At 41.3% G+C, this 21,796-nt stretch overlaps 1 protein-coding gene across 10 annotated transcripts in view; it reads left to right on the forward strand.

Moving 5' to 3' along the window:
* The window catches only part of MAST2 (microtubule associated serine/threonine kinase 2), a 182,709-nt gene that overhangs the window by 69,809 nt on the left and 91,104 nt on the right, over positions 1-21,796 (forward strand). For 8 of the 10 annotated variants that reach the window (XM_059689995.1, XM_059689996.1, XM_059689997.1 and 5 more), the window contains exon 4: positions 17,421-17,452. In XM_059689995.1, the coding sequence (XP_059545978.1) occupies positions 17,421-17,452 (32 nt within the window). The remainder of the gene's footprint in view (positions 1-17,420; positions 17,453-21,796) is intronic. The other 2 variants (XM_059689998.1, XM_059690002.1) reach the window with 1 other exon arrangement.

The following is a 21,796-nucleotide window of genomic DNA, read 5'->3' on the forward strand; positions in this document are numbered from 1 at the left end:
GCTGCCATAATTATATAAGGGACAGCTTTTCCTTGTTGGATGCAGTCTGAATCCATTCTGTAGTTATTACTATATTTATTCCTGAGCGTGTATAATAGCCTGATTCAGGGTGCTTTATGTGTACCTTTGTTTCTCAAATTGGGGAAATTTAGATTAATATCTCTTGAAATCCTTTGGTGAGTGCATAATTTATAATATGTCCTATAATTTGGAGAACAGCAACTGTGAATTGGTAGATAACGTGTTCCTAAAAATACAGTGTTGCCTTAGCTAACAATTTTTTTTATCGTGACTCTTTAGAAAAAATCAACAACTTTCCTCACTTTCCACCTGTGTTTCCTAGAATTCTGGTGATTACTATAGAATTGGAAAGTTTAAAACATTGCTTATGGAGCATTTAAATGACGAAATCATGAGAGGTAATCTTTCACTCTGGAGCTCTAAGAAATGATTTTTAAGTTATAAATTAAGAGACTAGAAACATCTTTAAATTTGGCTCAAGACCTGCTTTGAAAATGGCATCCAGTGACCAAATAAATTGTTCTGAGATTATTAAAGCCTGGGTAAAACTAGACTTTTTCATGCTGTGTCCTTTTAGAAGTCTGATGAAATGGGGAGCTTTTCCTGTGACAGTACTGTCAGCAATGAATAGATGAATGAATTTGTCCATGCTCAGAGCTCACCACATATGTACTAGCCCCCTCCAGACATAAAAGAGCAGGGGAACCGACTTCAGCAATGATCTAAGCTTCTGAAGAAAGAGGCTTTCGTGACTGTCCAAGAAGTAAAGAACAGTGTATCTAGAGATAAAGAAACAAAAGAGCCTGTGACAGTATCGAAAGAATCTGACATTTGCTTTGTCTGTACCAAGGATGAAAGGAATTTTGCCGACTGAGTCAAAACTAACTGGTTTTACAGCAGCCTAAGTCCGAAAATACAGGCATCAGAATAATAATGTTTTTCTTTGTATTTCTGAAGAATTGTTATCTTTTTTAAAACATGTGGAGTGGTTTTGTTTTTGGAAAGGAAAACGTGACATGGATTTTATAAGCTTAATAGCTGTAGGTGGAGACTGTTGTTTGTTAAACCTTTTTAATCAGTGAAGTTACGATATCAAAGATCGGAATTTCTTTTGAACCTTTGTCATTTTCATGGTACTTCAGATATTTTCAACCAAAGGAGTATGTATGGAAAAGAAAATAAATATGAGATATTTTCCCCAGTTTTGGTGGTGATTCAGTGAGATCCATCTGTACTGCTGTGAAGAAAGACGTGGCACTGATGTGAGGCAGTGATTATCTACTCATGCTGGACTGAGAGAGAACTGGTTCAGTGGAGCTGTGGTTAGTGGGCACTGGGAGAACGGGATTGTCACCCAGCAGTAAGCAAGTAGGCACTACTAGTTGACTGTCTGGGGAGTGGCCTTTTTGTCTGATATCTATTATGGATGATTCCAGTATTCTACGAAGGAGAGGGTTACAGGTGAGTAACAGAGTCTTTTTACTGATCTCCTTCCTCTGAGTGTCTTTTAAAAATGTACTGAATAGATTGCTTCAATTTTATTTAATTTATTTGAAGCAGGGTAGTATGCCACTAAATTCTTCTTTATGCCATTATGTATAGTTATAATTAGAAAAATTGTTTCTACTTTGATAGAAAAAATTGCTGTTTGGGCTGACTGACATTATAGTAAGTGAATGGAACAATTAAATTAGACTATGCTGAATGCAACCTTAATTTTGGATAGCAGACATTACTACTGGCAGATTGTTTACAGTAAACATTCTGTTCCTGACCACTGTACCTATCTCTCCACTTTGCCCTCTTAATAAAGTGACATATATGTGTAATATATGTTTGGCTCTACACATAGTTTTAAGAACTTTCCTAAATTATCACTGCATACATACATACAATGTAGCCATAAATAATAGCCATATCTGACACTTGTTTTGGATGCCTTTTTCTCCTTAAGTCTTGTGAAATTTGGCACAGGAAGAGGCAAGTAAGATGAAGGGGGAAATAAAGAGGATGGTAGACAGTTTCAGCTGAGTTTTAATGAATGCCCTTAGCACTAAGAGAATACATACCAGAATTCTTTTAAATTTGATCATTAATTTTTTCATACTTTGTAAAGTAGATCATCCCATTTTAGTCTTAATAGGAATAAGCAAGCTTTATTTAGTCCATCATTGACTGTTTTAAGGATTGATATAATAAAGCTTTCAGTGTAAAATAGGCCCCCTGGTAAAGATCTCATTATGAAATGTAGCTATTTCTTTTGTTTTAATTTTGTTTTACATTTGTAAAGTACTTTTTGTGTGTATGCAAAGCACCTAGGGTCTTTTTAATGACTGTGAATTAACATTGTTTGGTTTTTTTTAAAGTGCTCAAAAAGAAAATGTATAGAATTGGTAAAATTTGATCAAATTATTATATTTATAGTTATTATTTGTGCTTCTTATTAATGGCATTGTAACCATTCAAAGCCCACTGAGAACACCCACTGAATTTCAGCAGTTGTTCAGTATGACCAGACTTTAAAAATTAATGCCTTTTTAAATTTCTTGCATTAGTACAGTTGGTTCAGTTAGATGTGTCACTTGATTTTTTGGAAGTATTTTGAGAAATATTTATAAAGTACTCAGAAGACCTCTAATAAATAGTGATGTATATTCAAGTAGCTGTTAAAAATGGCTGGCTTTGTAAGCACATTTAATACATTGCCTATTTATATCTTTATTTCTCTTTAGATGCCAGGATTCAGAAAGGGAATCCTATTTGTTGAATGGGAATATTTTCAGTTATTGTGCCTGTTTTGTGTTCAGTTATTTTTCTCCTATGTACTGAGTCAGTCTTCAGTATCTGCTACCCTGTTTACTGATGCCCTTCCTCTGAGTCTTTATTTCTATACTAGAGGCCTGGTGCACGAATTCGTGCATGGAGCTGATAGGGCCGGGCAGGTATGGGGGTGGGAGAGGGGCTGGGTGTGGTTGGCGCAGTCTGGCCCTGTTCCCTGTTGAACTCTGGTTGAATTCTGGTCAAACTCCTGATAGAGGGGACAATTTGCATATTACCCTTTTATTATATAGGAGGATTGTAGGAGTTCCAAATTGTAGATTACATTGAACTGGAGGGTATTTTTACTGCCTCCTTTTTCTTCTTCTTTATTACTTTAAAGTTTATTCTCCAGAAGACTGCATTAGAACATTCTGAAATAGAAGTAATGCTTGAAAAACAGCAGTTTAGATTATTTGTTTTAAACAGATAACTTATAATGTAAATTTTTAAAAGTTAGTTTTAGATTTTTGTACATAAAAACACAAAAGCTAAAGTGTACCCAGTGATACAGGTAATCTACTGGGTAACCTCAGATTAGAAGATGAAAATCCAAATAAATGTTTGTGCCTCACTAACTGCTTTTTGGTGAGGTGGACTTCCTCATAGTTTTTCAGAAAGTCAGCTAAGAAACATCCTGCTTTGACCCAGGCAATTTTCTTTGCCAGGTTCCCTGGGAAGTGGCAGTCTAGTATATAATGCATTTATTGTGTTTTGTGTCCTACATTGGTAGGCTATAGTTTTCATTTAATTATCATGACATTGATGACAAGTAGGTATTGTCTGTATTTTCAAGTACAGATAATTTGAAAGAAGGAACAGGAGATTGGTTCAGATTATAGTTCTGCCATATTCTAGCTATATAACCATGGTCAGATTTTGAAAAACTCAATGCCTTCCCTTCTGTATTCCACTGTCATATTGAAAATATGACTATAGAGGCAAGGGCTGTAGCAGGAAGACCAGTTATGAGACTGTTATGGTAAAAAAGGCAAGAAGGTCTAATGGATGGAGAGGGGTGATAGCAGTGGAGCTGGTGGTGAGTTTTCTGATAGGTCATTTTTTTCAGATATGTGAAGCTCAGCAACTTCCTCAGGGACAGACAACTTGTAAGTGGCTGAGCTAGGTGTTAGGATACTCTGAACGAAAGTAACAGAAAACGTCTTTGAATATTTTAAATACACACACACACACACACATGTGTGTGTGTGTGTGTATATATATTTTAATATATATATTTTTTTATTGATTTCAGTGAGGAAGGGAGAAGGAGAGAGAGAGAAACTTTAATCATGAGAGAGAATCATTGATTGGCTGCCTTCTGCATGCCCCATACTGGGATGGAGCCTGCAACTCAGGCATGTGCCCCGACCTGGAATTGAATCATGACCTCCTGGTTCATAAATATTAAAGGAATGTATTGACTTGCAAATATGGAAAGAGTTTGGATGGGTTTCAGAGTTGGGTAATCTAGTGTCTTTTGCTCAGCTTCTCTGCTCTGTGTATTGGCCTCATTCTTAAGCTGGCTTCCTACTTATTAGAAAAAAGCTGTAGTGGTTTCAGCTTGCATGGTCACACACTAAGCATCTGGGAGATAATGTGTGAGCATCTTTCTTTTAAACTAGAGGAGCCTCTATTCTGTGTAGGAATTGACGTTGTTTTGCATGAAGAGCAGGTCAGATTTGGGTCTTCCTTATGGTAAACATTGGTTCTCATCCTGCTGCTACTTTTGGAGATCTCCAGTGAGAGATTTTTGAAGTTGAAGTTCTTTGTGAATAGAAGAAGGCACTTTTTTAAAAAAATTAAATCTTTATTGTTCAGATTATTACAGTTCCTCTCCCCCCCACCCCCCATAGCTCCCCTCTACCCGGTTCCCACCCCACCCTCTGCCCTTACTCCCCCTCCCCCCACTGTCCTCATCCATAGGTGTACAATTTTTGTCCAGTCTCAAAGAAGGCACTTTTATATTTGCCTTATTTCCCAATCAACTTTCTGGGAGGTGATTTTATTTTAACTTTGAAAGGTCAAATACTAGCCACAATAAACAAATTGGCTTCATCATTTTCACGTTCAGTAAGTATCTGACCATAAGGCAGATACAGTAATCAGTTTTCATTGTATGGAGAACCTAGTTTTCCAGGTTTTGAATTGAGAATATTTGTTATGTTCATAAAATTATAACTCTCAGAATTGTGCAATGTTTCCTACCCCCTTTATTGGCTTTGATGTTCAAAAATGAAAGTACTTAAAGTGCCATTGTTTAGGGGTACTTAATTATTTTGGAGAACATATGACAACATAATGCATATTGGAAAACATTATCGTTGACAAAAATTTTTTGGATTTTAAATGTTTTTTAAACCTCACCTAAGATATGTTTATTGATCAATATCAGCAGAAGTTTGTCTGTCTTGTTAATTTTTCTAAAGCCCAACTATCCTTTTATTTTAACCTTTCCATGTCATTTTGCTTTTGGTATAGCTGTTGCAAATGGCATGCAGTATGTTGTATGTTTTTTCTGTATATACGGGTAAATGTTTCTATTTATACTTATGATGATTACTGGTATATTTGACCTTGTTTCTGCCATATTATTTCTTGCATCCATGTCCTACATTTCTATACCTTATTGCTTCTTTTTCTTCATTTTTTTGCCATTTAAAAATACTGATAGAGCTTTTTTGATTTGTTTTCTTACTAGATTTTTCTAACTTTACTGGTGAGTTAGAACAAATTCAGATTTTAACCTCCTCCTGAACACCATAAGGAATCCTTCCCTCTCAAAACCCACTCCAAACTTAATGCTATTTTTGTCCAATATTTTAACTTTTTCCTTTAAAAAATTCTATAAATTAGGTATTTCTGCTATTGTTATTTTATACAGTTAGTACTTATTGAGATTTACATAAGTTTATTAGTTTTCTTTCTCAATATTTCATTTTGAGTCTTAAACTTTCTTTCTGGGATCGTTTTTTCTCCCTAACATACACCATTTAGACATTCTTTTAGTATAGGAATGTTGGTAGTAAATGCTTACATTTATTTAAATGTTATTATTTTGCCTTTGACCTTGAAAGATAGTTTGTATGGGTGCACAGTTTTAGTTGGTAGTCATTTTCTTTCACGCTTTGTACATGTTGTTTGGCTGTCATTGGTTTCTATCATAGAGAAACATATTGTCACTCTAATTGTCGTTACTTCAAAGGTTATGGATCTTATTCTCTGACTCTTAAGATTTTTTTGTCTTTTGTCTTTTTTAGTATTACTATCAATTACCTAGTCTGAATTTTTAAAAAATCAATCCTTCCAAAAAAAAAAAAATCATTCCTTCTTGGGGTACGTTGTGCTTCCTGTAAATGTGTATTCATTTCTATTATTAATTTTGGAAATTTCTTAGCCATTAGTACTTCAAATATTGTAATTTTTTCATTTACTTTTTGCTTTCTGGGATTTGAATTAAACATGTTGAGCACAAGTGTTAGATACAAAAGAGTATGGACTGTATATTCAATTTAAAGAAAATACCAAAATACCCAAACTAATCTATAAAATTAGAAATCAAGATGACAGTTTTTTGTGGGAAGAGTGTCATAGGTAGTGACTCCAAGAGGGGGGGCATGAGAATGCTTCTAGGTTGATGGTAATATACATTTTTTAAAAATCTGCCTGTTGGCCCAACTGGCAAGGCTCAGCTGTTGAGTGTTGACCTAGAACCAAGAGGTCATGGTTCCATTCCTGGTCAGGGCATATGCTCAGGTTGTGGGCTCTATCCCCAGTGGAGGGTATGCAGGAGGCAGCTGATCAGTGATTCTCTCTCATCATTGATCTTTCTATCTCTTCTTCTCCCTTTCTCTCTGAAATCAATAAAAATATATTTTTTAAAAATCTGCCTGTTGGTCACACTGGTTTGTTCAGTTGTATGCTATGTGTACTTTTCTGTATTTATATTGTAATTTAATAAATGGTTATACATACTTATCTTTTACTCAGAGTACACGATGGTATTGTCATTAGTACTGATTTCAATAAATAGTTAAACATATTTTTCTTATTTCATTCAGTGGAACACTGAAGTACAGGATGATATTGTCATTAGCAATGGAGTCTGAGTGGGCCCCAGAATGTTGTTCTCAACTCCTACTCTCACCCCAGTAGTTACTTATATTAGTCACACTTTATGGATTTCCTTACAAATTCTGTAACGAAATATCCAGTTTTTCGATGGCAGAGAATGCCTCTCCCCTCCACTTGATTTTAGATATCAGTTGAGAAGTTGTCTCCAAAACCCAATTCTTCATTCACTTCTAGTGGAGTGGAAGGTTGATTTATGTTTTTTGTTTTTTTTTAAGAGCTTGTTAATTTCCTTCTCTGGGAAATTGTGGTGCTACTGCAATGGAAAAGAAATGAATAAATGAGTGAGTTAATGAATGAATGAATATGATTGAGAATTTAAGTAGAAAGTGTGAGCTAGACTCAGGGAGGCAGCTGCCTCAGGCAGAGACAATTTTGACCCACAGTCATCTCCATGCTGGTGACTATTGATATAAAGTACAAACACTAGCCTTGTGACTCTTGGCTTGCATATTTATTTGTGGGGGTAGTGGTTACTGCCTTTGGACACTTGGTCTTTGTCTTTTCTTGGGAAATATTTTATGGGTATAGTCATTGTGAATAATGAGTAATGCATATAGACAGTGATTCCCCATGGGAACAACACTGTTTGTTTTGTATGTAATACCTTTATAAGTTGTGGATAAGTGAAAGGGAGTGAGTGGTTATTTCTCTAGAATTTAGTGTGTACAGCTTCTTTGCAACTTCAGAATATAGTTCAAGAATTTTTATTTTGTTCGTTGTATTAAGACATTAAACTCTTTGGGAAATATCATCTTCTACAGGGACTATCAAAGTTTGTCAGTTGTGGGGAGTATTATGCTAAGTGAAATAAGCCAATCAGAGAAAGACAGATATCACATGATCTCACTCATATGGAGAATTTAATGAACATAATAAACTGATGAACAAAATAGATCCAGAGATACAAGCATGGAACAGATTGATGAATCTCAGAGGGGAGACGGAGGTGGGTGGGAAGAGATCAACCAAAAAACTTGTATGCATAATGCACAGACACAGACAATGGGGTGGTGAAAGCCTGGGGTAGGGGTGGGGGTGGCGGGCTAGAAGGGGTCAATGGGAAAAAGGGGGGCATATGTAATACTTTCAACAATAAAGATTTTTTAAAAAAGGTTTGTCAGTTGGAGGGATCCAATATGGTAAGAGTAAAATTTTAGAGACTCTAAGCAATAAATTCTTGAGGTGTTTATTTTTGTGTGTGTTGGAAATTTATTAGGATGACATTGAGTGATATTTTCAACTCTGTCTTCTAATTCACTGATTTGATCCTCAGCTTCCCCTATTCTGCTGTGTATTCCTTCCAATGTGTTCTTTGTGTTATGTCATTCTTTATCTCAGACTGTTCTTTTTTCATAGTTACTACATCTTTTTTTCTTGCTGTTGAGCATTTTTACCATCATTATTCTGAACTCTGATTCAGTTAAATTTCTTATCTCTGCTTCATTTATCTCATCTGGAGAATTCTCTAGTTCTTTCATTTGGGGGTTATTTCTTTGTCTCCTCATTTTAGGTTTCTGTTTGGGTTTGTGACTATGTATTAGGTGGATCCTCTACAGCTCTCAATCTCTAGTGCAGGATAGTGTTAAAGGCTTTTTCTGACTAATTAGATCAGGCACAGACTCAAGGGTTCCAGAAACCACCTCTGCCTACAGACTGATAGGATTCCAACTTGAATTGCCCCCAGGTAATCGTCTTCAGGTGTGGGGAGTTTTTTCCAACAGGGTGGGGCAGTTCCTTCTGCCTGGAGGCTAATTGTTAATTTTTAATCTTTTAACCAGTTAACTGCCATGATATTTTGAATTTGATTAAAAAAGGTCTGTAGCTTGTGTCTATAGACGCTTATGGTGTACAAATGGTTAAGTGGCCTCAGCGCCAGGTGTTTTCCAATAGGGTGTGTCAACTGTCTTCCCCCGAGGCAAGGCAAATGTCTATGTGGGAAAGATGTCCTCCACTGTGTGAGGAATGACTCAGCTCATAAAACTTGGGGTGTCTGCCTTCTGAGGTCTGTCCCCCAAGTCCCCAGTCCTAACTTCTGCTCTCATAGCTCCAGTCCACTTCACCCTCCCTCTGCTGGAGCATAAGATGGGTGGCTCCACAGGGAGTTTAGTGTGTTGGCCCTTTAAGAGGGTGCCTGAATTTTCAGCTGTTACTCCCTGGCAGACAGCACCCCACTGCTTTTTGCAGTCAGATGTTATGTGGGTACCCTCCTCAGTTTTGTTGCTTTCTGCTGGGGGGCCCAGCTTGGGGATTAGACCCCACAGTTCTCAGTGGCAACCTCCCACAGCTGAGACATCTCTCTGGGACTTCAATTGCTGTCTGTGGGCACCCCGTCAGCCCTTTCGCGCCTCCACCCCTCCTACCAGTCTCTATGCGGTCTGCACTTTGGGTCCTCGGTATCAGGGTTCTCTCCTGCGAGTTTCCTGTTGATTATTCAGCACGTTTTTCTGTATTTTAGTTGTAATACCAGTTTGTTCCTGGGAGCATGTCCCTGCACCATCCACTTACTCTGCCGCCATTTTTAATCTACCTCTATTCTTGAGTTTTTTAAGGACAGAGTTAGTTTTTGGAGAATAGCACCTCATGTATTAGCTTGCACAGGCAGGTCAGATTAGAAAAATGCAACTCATTAGTATTAATGATAATCCAAGCCGTCAAGTCTTAAGCTATTTTGGGGGCACAGTTTTTTTTTAAAAAAAACCTATTGTTTTAGAGTAGTTTTAAGTTTGTAACAAAAGTGAGAGGAAGGTACAGAGATTTCCCAGGTGCCCTCTGCCCCTACATGCATAGTCTCCCCCTTTATTAACATCACTCACCAGAATGCTATGTTTGTTACTAACAATGACCCTACATTAATACACTATAATCACCCCCAAAATTAATAGTTTATATTAGGGTTCATTCTTGGTGTTATGTAATTTGTGGGTTTGGACAAATGTATGATGATATATATTTCATCATCATAATACAGAGTATTTTCATTGCCCTAAAAATCCTCTGTGCTCTGCCTATTCATCTCCACCTGCCCCCACCCCTGGCAACCACTGATCTTGTTATTGTGTTCATAGTTTTATCTTTTCCAGAAGGTCATATAGTTGAAGTTATATGGTATGTAGCCTTTTCAGATTTGCTTCTATCATTTAGTAATATGCATTTAACTTTCTTCCATGCCTTTCATGGCTTGATAGCTCATTTCTTTTTAGTGCTAAATAGTACTCCATTATCTGGTTATACCACGGTTTATTTATCTATTCACCTACTGAAGGACATCTTGGTTTCACCCAAGTTTTGGAAATTATGAGTAAAGTTGCTATAAACACCATTTGCAGATTTTTGTGAGGACATAAGTTTTCAGTGCCTTTGGATAAATACCAAGGTGCCCACTTGCCCCACCCTAAAGTAGAAGTGTGTTTAGTTTTGGGGAGAAACTGCTAAACTGTCTTTCCAAGTGGCTGTATTATTTAGCAACAGTATATGAGAGTTTCTTTTGCTTCACACCCTCCCAGCATTCAGTGTTCTAGGTTTTGGCCTTTCTTATAGGTTTGTAGTTGTATCCCGTTATTATTTTAATTTCTGTTTCCCTGATGATATGATGTGGAGCATCTTTTTATATGAGAACCGTAAGCTTTTATTTTTTTTAAATATATTTTATTGGTTTTTTACAGAGAGGAAGGGAGAGAGATAGAGAGTCAGAAACATCGATGAGAGAGAAACATTGATCAGCTGCCTCCTGCACACCCCCCACTGGGGATGTGCCCGCAACCCAGGTACATGCCCTTGACCGGAATCGAACCTGGGACCCCCGAGTCCACAGGCCGACGCTGTATCCACTGAGCCAAACCGGTTTCGGCGAGAACCTTAAGCTTTTAAATATATTTTCTTATTCTAGCTTTGGGATAACTTTTTTTTAATTCCTCATCTGAAGATATATTTATTGATTCCAGAGAAAGAGGAAGAGAGAGAGAGAGAGAGAGAGAGAGAGAGAGAGGGAGAGAGAGAGAGAGACGTTGATCAGTTGCCCTTATATGTGCCCTGACAGGGATCTAATCTGCAACCTAGGTATGTGCCCTGAGAGGGAATTAAAACCTCAGTCTTTGGTGTATGGGAAGACGCTCCAGTCCTGAGCCACCTGGCCAGAGCCCTTGGGGTAACTTTTATGAGACAGGCAAAAATAGGTATTTTTATTTCAGGTGTGCAGATAAGAAAAATGAGATTTAGAAAGGTTTAATGACTGAACAAGATTTTATGAGCAAAGTAAGTAGTAGAACTCTATTTAAATATTTTTCTGACTCTTGAATCATGTAGAAATATCCTGTTAGATCAACTGTAATTGGAAAGTAAAGGGAAAAAAATCCTGTTAGTATCATCAAACTGTCTTTACTGTTCTTCACATTCATGAGAGCATGTCATTTGTGCCACAATTTATAGAATAAAATACTTTTCTATACATTATTTTATTTGACCTTCATAAGCACTATAGCTAAGCCTATGGGTAGGTGAAATCCCAGGCTACACAAATTATATATTTTTGAGCCATAACATGAACCTAGTTTTCTGAACTTCAAATTTTCTGTGCTTTCCCATGTTTCTTAGTATTCTTGCATAATATAAATACTCTATTTTTGGAACCTTTTCTCAGAGTGATGATGTGAATTTAATGGAACAAGCAAATAGAACAAGAAGAATGAAATACATTAAAGTTTCATGGGAGTACCATAGCTGCATATACACTGATTTCCCCCTTGGCTTCTGACCTCAAGATAGACTAACACTCAAATGTGAATAAATGGAGCTAACACACCATAATGCCCAGAGCAGTAGTAATGGTTCATTTGCTACATGGGAAAGGGAGGTTTTTGTGCATTCCAGCAGATTTATTTGCTGCCAGAGCCGATACTTGTATAGAGAGATAATGGTCCTTTTAAGGCCATTAGTATATGGCTTTAAAGTAGATTTCTTTGGTAGGTAATGTTTTACTCTCCCTGAAAGCATTTTTTTTTTTTAAATCCTCACTCAAGGATATATTTTATTGATTTTTTATTTAAGAGAGAGGAAGTGAGAGACTGAGAGAGAAACACTGATGTGAGAGAGAAACATCGATGGATTGCCTCCCATATGTACCCCAACCGGGGATCAAACCTGAAATCTAGGCATGTGCCCTGCCTGGGAATTGAGCCCATAATCTTTTGGTGTACAGGACGACGCTCCAACCCACTGAGTCACCTGGCCAGGGCCTGAAAGCATTTTTTTTTTTTTAATTACTGGAATAGCTAGCTACCAGCCAGACAACTGTCAATAAATAGTGACAACAAAAGTCTGTCCTTTCTCCATAAAGCCCCTTTTTCTGACCTAATTGCAGTTGACAGTTTTCATCAGTGTTAATTCCCAATGAACAGAATCCTATTTTGAACCTTATAATGATGATACTGATATTAGTAAATACCATTTACTTACTTGATTGATTCATTGATTTATTAATCAAATATTCATTTGGTACCCACCAGACTAGGTATTGTGCTGGATGCTAGGAATGTTATTGTGAGCAAGACTAATCTCTTCTCAGAGCTAACAGTGCCAGAAAATAGACAGTTAAGCAACTAATTATAGTAAAGAGTTAGAATTATATAGAGGGAGGCTGGAGAAACTGTGTAGGGAAATCTTCCCAGAGGAAATAAGGCTTAAGCTAAGCTCCAAGATTATATAAAAAGAATTTCAGGTAGAGAGAACAGGGGTGAAGACCTGTAGGTGAGTGGGAATATTGCATGTGTAAGAGATCAGACTACAAGATGACAATTGTGTAAATGATCCTGAAGAGGTAAACAGTAGCAGCCAGTGCCTTGTAGGCTGCAGAAAGGATTTTAGACTTTATTCATTGAGGAGTTTTAAGAATAGAAATGACCCAATTTAAAAAGATCTTTTTGAACTGCAGTGTTTGATTTATTAAATTCACATAATGTTACCTAGAAAGCAGATATTAATTACATGACATTCAAATTACATAACATTAAAAGTTAAGGTGAACAAAACTAACTTAAAGGGAGACCAATTAGATGGATGTTACAAGATGATGCTGGCTTGGTCTAGGGCAGTGGTCGGCAAACTCAGTCAACAGAGCCAAATGCCAACAGTACAACGATTGAAATTTCTTTTGAGAGCCAAATTTTTTAAACTTTATATAGGTAGGTACATTGTTATTAACTTAATTAGGGTACTCCTAAGGCTTAGGAAGAGCCACACTCAAGGGGCCAAAGAGCCGCATGTTGCTCACGAGCCGCAGTTTGCGGACCACGGGTATAGGGGACATTGCAATGGAGATAAAGTAAAATTGATGACTTAAGATAGGTATTTTATAGGTAGAATTGGTAGGGCTCGCCTAGCTGGCATGGCTCAGTGATTTAGCGTGGACCTATGAACTAGGTGACAGTTCGATTCCAGTCAGGGTACATGCGGGGTTGCAGGCTCTATCCCCAGTGGGGGGCATGTAGTAGGCAGCCAATCAATGGTTCTGTCTTATCATTTATGTTTCTCTCTCTCCCTCTCCCTTCCACTAATTAAAAAAATAAATAAAAGATCACTTTGTTATATTGATAATAGACTATAGAGGTATAAGGGTAGAAGCAGGAATGGGATACTAGTTGGGAGAAGGTTGAGGGAGGGACCATGGTGGCTTAGATTGCAGTACCAAAAACTAACAGGGTTTTTAATAACTCATTTAGTAGAAAAACTTAACAAAATTGAACTGAGACTCTTTAGAGTCTTTATCATATTTCCTGTGGCTATCATACATTTGCTGTAGAAATTTTAATGTGTTTAATACATTTTTGGGGTGTTATACAATATATAACATGTATATGCTATTAATTTAATATCATCCCCCCCCCCCCCCGACCAAGTTCTGATTTCTAAAACATGACTAAATCTAAGATTTTTGTTTAAAAGAGTGTAAGCGTATGTCTGTGGAGATAGTGGCAAATGGTTGTATTCTGGATGTATTTTAAAGTTAGAGCCATTTAAATTTCTGAGGAATGGTCTGTGGGGTTTATGAAAACAAACAAACAAGAAAACAAAAACAAAGGAGTCCAGACATCCAGAGTTTTTGTCTGAACAACCAGAAGAATAGAATCACCATCATCTGAGATGGGGAAAGGCTGTGGATGGAGTTAGTGTTGGTGGAAAGAACAAGTTCAGTTTGGGGCATGTTGGATTTGAAATGTTGAGTAGAGTTTTAGTTATAAGTGTCAGGAATTTGTGAGACCGATGTGGGAAGAACTCTTACAGAATGTTGGTGCAGTTTGGGGAAGCAATTTCTGACACTTTATGACTCAGAATTTCCACATCTAGTGTATACTTCTAAGAAACCTTTTTTACAAAATACATGTGCATGAGACAATACAAGCATGTTTATAGGAGCATTATTTTTTTATTTTTATTTTTTAAATATATTTTATTGATTTTTTTACAGAGAGGAAGGGAGAGAGAGATAGAGAGTTAGAAACATCGATGGGAGAGAAACATTGATCAGCCGCCTCCTGTACATCTCTCACTGGGGACGTGCTGGCAACCGAGGCACATGCCCCTGACTGGAATCGAACCTGGGACCCCTCAGTCCGCAGGCCGACGCTCTATCCACTGAGCCAAACCGGCCTCGGCAATAGGAGCATTATTTTGATGGAGAAGAAAAACATGGAAAGAAAATTAAGTTTCTACTTACTGGAGAATGGGTAAATAAATATTAGTGTATTTATAGATTGGATGACTGACTACTAAAAATTAATGAACTAAAGTGAACTACAGTTAAACTTTGAACAGCATGGGTTTGAATTGCATGTGCCCACTTATATGTGGATTTTTTCCAATAAATAGACAGTTGGCTTTCTGTATCCCTGGGTTTTGCATCTGTAGATTCAACCAATTGTTACGGAAAATAGTATTTTCCATCCATGGGGATCCATGGATGTGGAGGGCCAACTGTATGCATTGTTCTATGTCATCCTATCTAATAAAAGAGAAACATGGTAATTAGCCATACCTCTGCTACCCTTCCCATTGGCTAATCAGAGCGATATGCAAATTAACTGCCAACCAAGAGAGCGGCCGGCAGCCAGGCAGCTTGAAGCGAACATGAGGCTTCCTTGCTTCAGTGACGGAGGAAGCCAATGTTCCCCGCCTGCCGCTGCCGGCCTCTGAGCTTGCAGTTTGAAACATTGTTACAAATATAGAAGCTAAACAAAACCCCAGAAATCTGCTTTCAGCTAGCCGGGATCTCAGAGCTGGAGTTGATACAGTGTTTCGATTATAGAACCCAAACAAACCAGATACCTGCTTTCAGAAACAGAGGCCTCAGAGCTGGAGCCAGAGCTAAAGCTGGCCCAGAATAAAAAAGAAAAAAGAAAAAAAGGAGCTGTTGGGAGCTTCAGTCACCTGCCAGCCTGAAAACAGCCCTCAGCCACTCACCCAGACTGGCCAGGCACCCCAGTGGGGACCCCCACCCTGAAGGGAGTGTGACCAGCTGCAAACAGCCATCATCCCCTCATCCAGGCTGGCCAGGCACCCCAGTGGGGACCCCCACCCTGATTCAGGACACCCTTCAGGTCAAACCAGCCGGCCCCACCTGTGCACCAGGCCTCTATCCTATATAGTAAAAGGGTAATATGCCTTCCAGCACTGGGATCAGCGGAGCCGTGAGGCCTCCCAGCACTGGGATCAGCAGAGCCACGAGGCCTCCCGCAACCGGGATCAGCGTGACAGGGGGCAGTGCCCAAACCCCCTGATCGCCCTGCGGCTCTGTGTGTGACGGGGCAGGGCCACAACTTCCCTATCCACCCTGCTCTGTTCATGACAGGGGAAGGCGCCCCAACCCCCTGATCGGCCCTGCTCTCTGCGTGACAGGGGGGAGCTCCCCAACCCCCTGATGGGCCCTGCTCTGTGCGTGACAGGGGGGAGCTCCCCAACCCCCTGATTGACCCTGCTCTGTGTGTGACAGGGTACAGAGCCCCAACCCCCCTGATGGGCCCTGCTCTGTGTGTGACAGGGGGCAGCGCCCCAACCCCCTGATCGGCCCTGCTCTTGCGTGACAGGGTGGCTCCACAACCTCCCCATCGACCCTGCCTTGAGTGTGACGGGGCAGTGCCCCAACCCCCCAATCGGCCCTACCCTGAGCATGACTGAGGGTGGCATCGCAACCTCCCAATCCGCCCTGCTCTGTGCATGACAGGGGGTGGCGCCCCAACTCCCCAATCGGCCCTGCTCTGAGCCCAACCAGGGGCTGCACCTAGGGATTGGGCCTGCCCTCTGCCACCCGGGAGCAGGCCTAAGCCAGCAGGTTGTTATCTCCCAAGGGGTCCCAGACTGCGAGAGGGCACAGGCCGGGCTGAGGGACCCCTCCTCCCTCCCGAGTGCACAAATTTTTGTGCACCGGGCCTCTAGTTTTCTATAAGGGACTTGAGCATCCATGGATTTTGGTAGCAGAGAATCCTGAAACTAATCTTCTGTGGAGACTGAGGAACAACTGTAATTTTTTGGGGGAGTCAGATGTTATACACAGATTTTTTACTATGGTTGGTTCCCCTAACCTCCACTTTGTTCAAGGGTGAAGAGTATATCCACATAGGGGAATCTCCCCAATTATAATGTTGATATCAACAGATGAATACATATACTTTGAAACTGTGTATGTATAATTTTAAAACTATGTATAATTAATGAATATATATGTAATAAAATACAGGAACACATATAGAAAAGATAAACAAAAATTAAGAATAGCTGTTAAGTGATGATTAGTGGGAGTTCAGGCATGATAGATTTGGAAAGCAAGTCACAGGGACCCCAAATGTTTTTGTAAGGATTCTTTCTCATGCCAGTGGTATGTGTATTCATCTCTTTATTATTTTCTGTACATATTTATTTATCTAAAATATCTTCTAATTAAAAAATAAATCAGTTCATTCCTTTTATGTCCCTCAAACTAATGGCATGAATCCTTTACAATTCATCAGCAGTTAATGGCTGGCCTAAGGAGTGCCTGGAAATCTACACTGGCAAGATGGTTCCATCTAGTGGGGAAAGTGTCGCAAGCATTCTAAGAGACATTCCTTTGGGGAAGGAAGATTAAAGAGGTGATACTTAAAATTGCACTAAAATTTAAGAGACAAAGGAAAAGGTTATCATTTAGAAATATTTAGTCTTTGCCATTATTAAGATAATACTATAAATCTCCTAGGACAGTGGTTGGCAAACTGGCCCCTTGTGTGTGACTCTTCCACAAAATACCACGTGTGGGCGCGCACGTACAGTGTGATTGAAATTTCGTGGCCCATGCCACGGGGCCAAAGAGCTGCATGTGGCTCGCGAGCCGTGGTTTGCCGACTACTGTCCTAGGACATTTAGTATAGACCTGTAGGATCAAGATGGGTCCTTTTTATCTAACATGTTTGTGTTTTGTTTTTCAGAAGGAGTTGAGCCTTCCCAGAAGAGGCAGCTTGTAAGTAGATGATTATTACCATTAATAGAGGCCCATGCACAAATTTGTGCACAGGTGGGGTCTGGCTGGCTAAGCTGGTGGGGGGGAGGGGCCACAGGCAGTTGGCTGGCCAGCCCCACCCCCGATCAGGGTGTTGGGGCCAATCAGAGGCGGGGGCCAGCTGTGGAGGGGGAGCTGCGGGCAGTTGGCCTTCCGGCCCCACCCCCAATCAGGAGCAAGGCTGGCCAGGGAGTTGCGGCGGGAGGTTGGCGGCTGGCCCTGCCCCCGATTGGGGTGTTGGGGGCCGGGCTGGCTGAGGTGGGGGGCCAGTCGGGGCCCAGATTAGGCTGGTTGGCTGCCACAGTGCACGTCATAGCCACCGGTTGTTCTGTTCGTTCCGCCGTTCTAGTCGCTGGGCTTTTATATATATACTAGAGCCCTGGTGCACAAAAATTTGTGCACTTGAGGGGGGCCCATCAGCCTGGCCTGTGCCCTCTCGGAGTCTGGGACCCCTCAGGGGATGACCACCTGCTGGCTTAGGCCCGCTCCTCGGGGGATTGGGCCTAAGATGGCAATCAGGCATTCCTCTGGCAGCCCGGTACCCCTCGGGGGATGTCCACTTGCCAGCGGGGAGCAGGCCTAAACTGCAAGTCCCTGTTGATAACTTTGGTAAGCCATATTGTTGAGAGGAGGGCCCAAAGCTTGATTTGAATGGATTCAGAGAATGGGAGACAATATTACCTACATAATATTTGCATTAAAAATGTTTAACCTCAATATAATATAGAAAGAAGTAATCAGAAAAGTCCAAATTGTGGAGGCAGTCTGTGGAACTATACTGGCCTGGACTTTTAAAAAAAAATGTTGACGTTATGAAAGATTAAAAAAAAATTAAGGATGGGTTCTAGATTATTGGGGACAAAAGAGACCCAGTAAGTAAATGTACTACAGTGGGGCTTTGACTTACGCGTGTCCCGACTAACGAGTTTTTCGAGATACGAGCCATCTCTCGGCTGATTTTTTGCTTTGAGTTGCGAGCTAAAATTCAGGTTACGAGCCAGCTTCAGATACCTCACCGCTAGTTGGCGCAGCGAACGTCACAGTGAACGCCACAACATCAGCCCAGCATCACGGGTCTCACTCGTTTACTTTAATGATTTCACATACGAGTAATTTGAGTTACGAGCTCCATCATGGAACGAATTAAACTCGTAAGTCAAGGCCCCACTGTATTTGATTCTTGTTTGAATCCTGGATTTTAAAAAAAATATTTGAAGGACATTATTTGGACAATTGAGAAAACTTGATTGTAAACTTTCATTAGATAACTAGAGGCCTGGTGCACAAATTTGTGCACTGGTGGGGTCCCTCGGCCTGGCAGGTGATCGGGGCCATCTTGCCCAGTCCCGATCGGGGCCGATCAGGGCTGGCTGGCCTGGGGGAGTGACCGTGGGAAGTTGGCCAGCCATGGGAGGTTGGCTGTGGGAGTGCACTGACCACTGGGGGCAGCTCCTGCGTTGAGCATCTGCCCTTTGGTGGTCAGTGCGTGTCATAGCATCTGGTCGTTCGGTCAACTGGTCGTAATGGTCACTGAGGCATGCACAGGGATTGGGCCTAAACTGGCAGTCGGACATCCCTCTAACAATCCAGGACTGCTGGCTCCTAACTGTTCACCTGCCTGCCCGATCGCCTCTACCCACTCTGTCTGCTTGGCCCCAATGGCCCCCCACCAGCCTTCTTGTCCCCCAACTGCCCTCCCCTGCTGGTCTCATGGCCCCAAACTGCTGTCCCCTGCAGGCCTCATGGCCCTCAACTGCCCTCCCCTGCCAGCCTCATGGCCCCCAACAGCCCTCCCCTGCCGGCTCATGGTCCCCAACTGCTCTCCCCTGCCGGCCTCATGGCCCCCAACTGCCCTTCCCGGCTGGCCTCATGGCCCCCAGCTGCCCTCCATGGCCGGTCTTCCAGAAGGTCTCCCGGTCTAATTAGCATATTACCCTTTTATTAGTATAGACTAGAGGCCCAGTGCATGGGGGGAGGGTATCCCTCAGCCTGGCCTGCACCCTCTCCAATCTGGGACCCCTTGGGGGATGTCCGACTGCCGGTTTAGGCCCGATCCCACAAACTGGGACTGCTGGCTCCTAACCACTAACCTGCCTGATTTATCTCTAACTGCTTCTGCCTGCCAGCCTGATCGCCCCCTAACCACTCCCCTGCTGGCCTGATTGATGCCTAACTGCTCCCCTGCCAGCCCAAATTGCCCCCACCTGTCCTCCCCTGCCTGCCCGATCACCCCCAACTGCCCTCCCCTTCCAGCCCGATCGCCCCCAACTTTCCTCCCCTGACGTCCCAATCACCCCCAACTATCCTCCCCTGACATCCTGATCGCCCCCAACTGTCCTCCCCTGCAGGCCTGGTCACCCCCAACTGCCCTCCCCTGCTGGCCTAGTCACCCCCAACTGCCCTCCCCAGCTGGCCTGATCTCACCCCCAACTGTCCTCCCCTGCAGATGTGGTTGCCCCCAACTGCCCTCCCCTGCAGGCCTGATTCCCCTCCACCCCCCGCAACAGCCCTCCCCTGCCGGCCTGATCGCCCCCCCCCCCAACTGCCCTCCCCTACTGGCCTGTTCGCCCCCAACTGCCCTCCCCTGCTGGCCTGTTCTCCCCCAACTGCCCTCCCCCTGCTGGCCTGATCGCCCACAACTGCCCTCCCCTTCTGGCCATCTTGTGGTGGCCATCTTGTGATGACGTAGCACATGACGTCACCTAGGCTTTTATTATATAGGATAGATAGACTAGAGGCCCGATGCACGAAATACATGCAAGGGACTCGGCCCTCGGCCCCAGCCGACCCTCGCAGCCTTGACTGGCCCTGGCAGCCCTGGCTTTGTCCGGAAGGTTGTCTGGATGATTGCCTGGAATGTCCTCCGGACGGTCGTTCAGCTGTTCGGTCTAATTAGCATGTTAGCTCTTGATTATATAGGATACTGTGTCAGTGTTAAACTTCCTTAGTGTGACAGTTGTGTGGTGGGTCTTCATTGTTCTCAAGCCAAGGTTAATAGTGGAAGTTTTTGCAGGAGATGTTATGATGCTTATAACTGACTTTCAAGTGGTTCAGCTAATTAATTTGTTAACATAAGGAACATTCAAACCTGTGAAGAATATTTGAGAGTTTATTTGAGCCAAACTTTTGACAAATGCTGGGAAGCAGAATCTCAACGGATTGAGATAATACTCCAGAGAATGGCAGTTTTGCACCCTGTTTTATACATTACAATTAAAAGAGAAAACATAAATGGGTTACATGAAATCCACTGGTGACAGATTTAGGGAGGTGGGAGAAAGCAAGTTGGGAACCCTCTGGGATTGGATGAAAAGTAAAATGATAGACACACACTTCTTTTATTTAGGTGGGTGCAAGATAGTTAACAGTCATCAATTAATTCAATAAAAATGAGGGGATTTGTGGTCTCCCCAGAGTGGTGTCTGTGTTTTGAGGGGTCCGGAAAAAGGAAAATTACTTCAGTGGGCCCTTTTAAGGTAAAAATTGACCTTTGTCATGGAAGATACTGGCCTAGGACATGACTACCCACCATAAGCTGATTTTTAGTTTAATGTTTTAATTTCAGATCTTCCTTTGTGGTTACCTTAGATCTGTGAATTTGCAAGGCTGCCACTTTGCAAGGCTGCCACGCAAGCCTTTCCTGAGCTAGTTAGGATGTGGCCCCTTTTTGTCCACAAACCAAAAGTGTGTGTGTATGTGTGTGTGTAGAGAGAAAAAAGCAAATGTGGCACAATGTTAACAGTTGTTAAATCTAAGAGAATGGTATATAGAGTTTCATTTAATTATTCTTGTTCCTTTTCTGATATTTTGGAGGAGGAGTTAAGGAGTATGTATATACTATTCTTTCAAAGAGTTTTGATGAAAAGAGGATCATAGAAATCAGGTAATAGCTGGAAAAGGTTATAGAGTTGAATCCCCCTTTTAAAAATATAAATAGGAGCCCTGGCTGGTTTGGCTCAGTGGATAGAGTGTCGGCCTGCAGACTGGGGAGTCCCTGGTTCGATTCCAATCAAGGGCACCAAAAAAAAAAAAAATATATATATATATATGTATATATATATATATATATATATATGTATATATATAAATAGGAGATATTACATCATGTTTGTTTTTCAGAGAAATTATTCTGTAGAGAAGGAATAGCCGATGCAGGAGAGGAGGGAACAATTGCTGGAATTTTTTTTCCAATGTTCTTGAATAGGCAAAAATTGAGGACATGTAGTTACATGTAGAGTTACCTTAGGAATACGACAGTTTGTTCACAGTAGCCTTAGTTGTCTCAATTTATCTGTAAAAGATTAC

This window comes from Myotis daubentonii, chromosome 3 (genome assembly GCF_963259705.1).
Source record: "Myotis daubentonii chromosome 3, mMyoDau2.1, whole genome shotgun sequence".
In the NCBI taxonomy this organism is placed as follows: Eukaryota; Metazoa; Chordata; class Mammalia; order Chiroptera; family Vespertilionidae; genus Myotis; species Myotis daubentonii.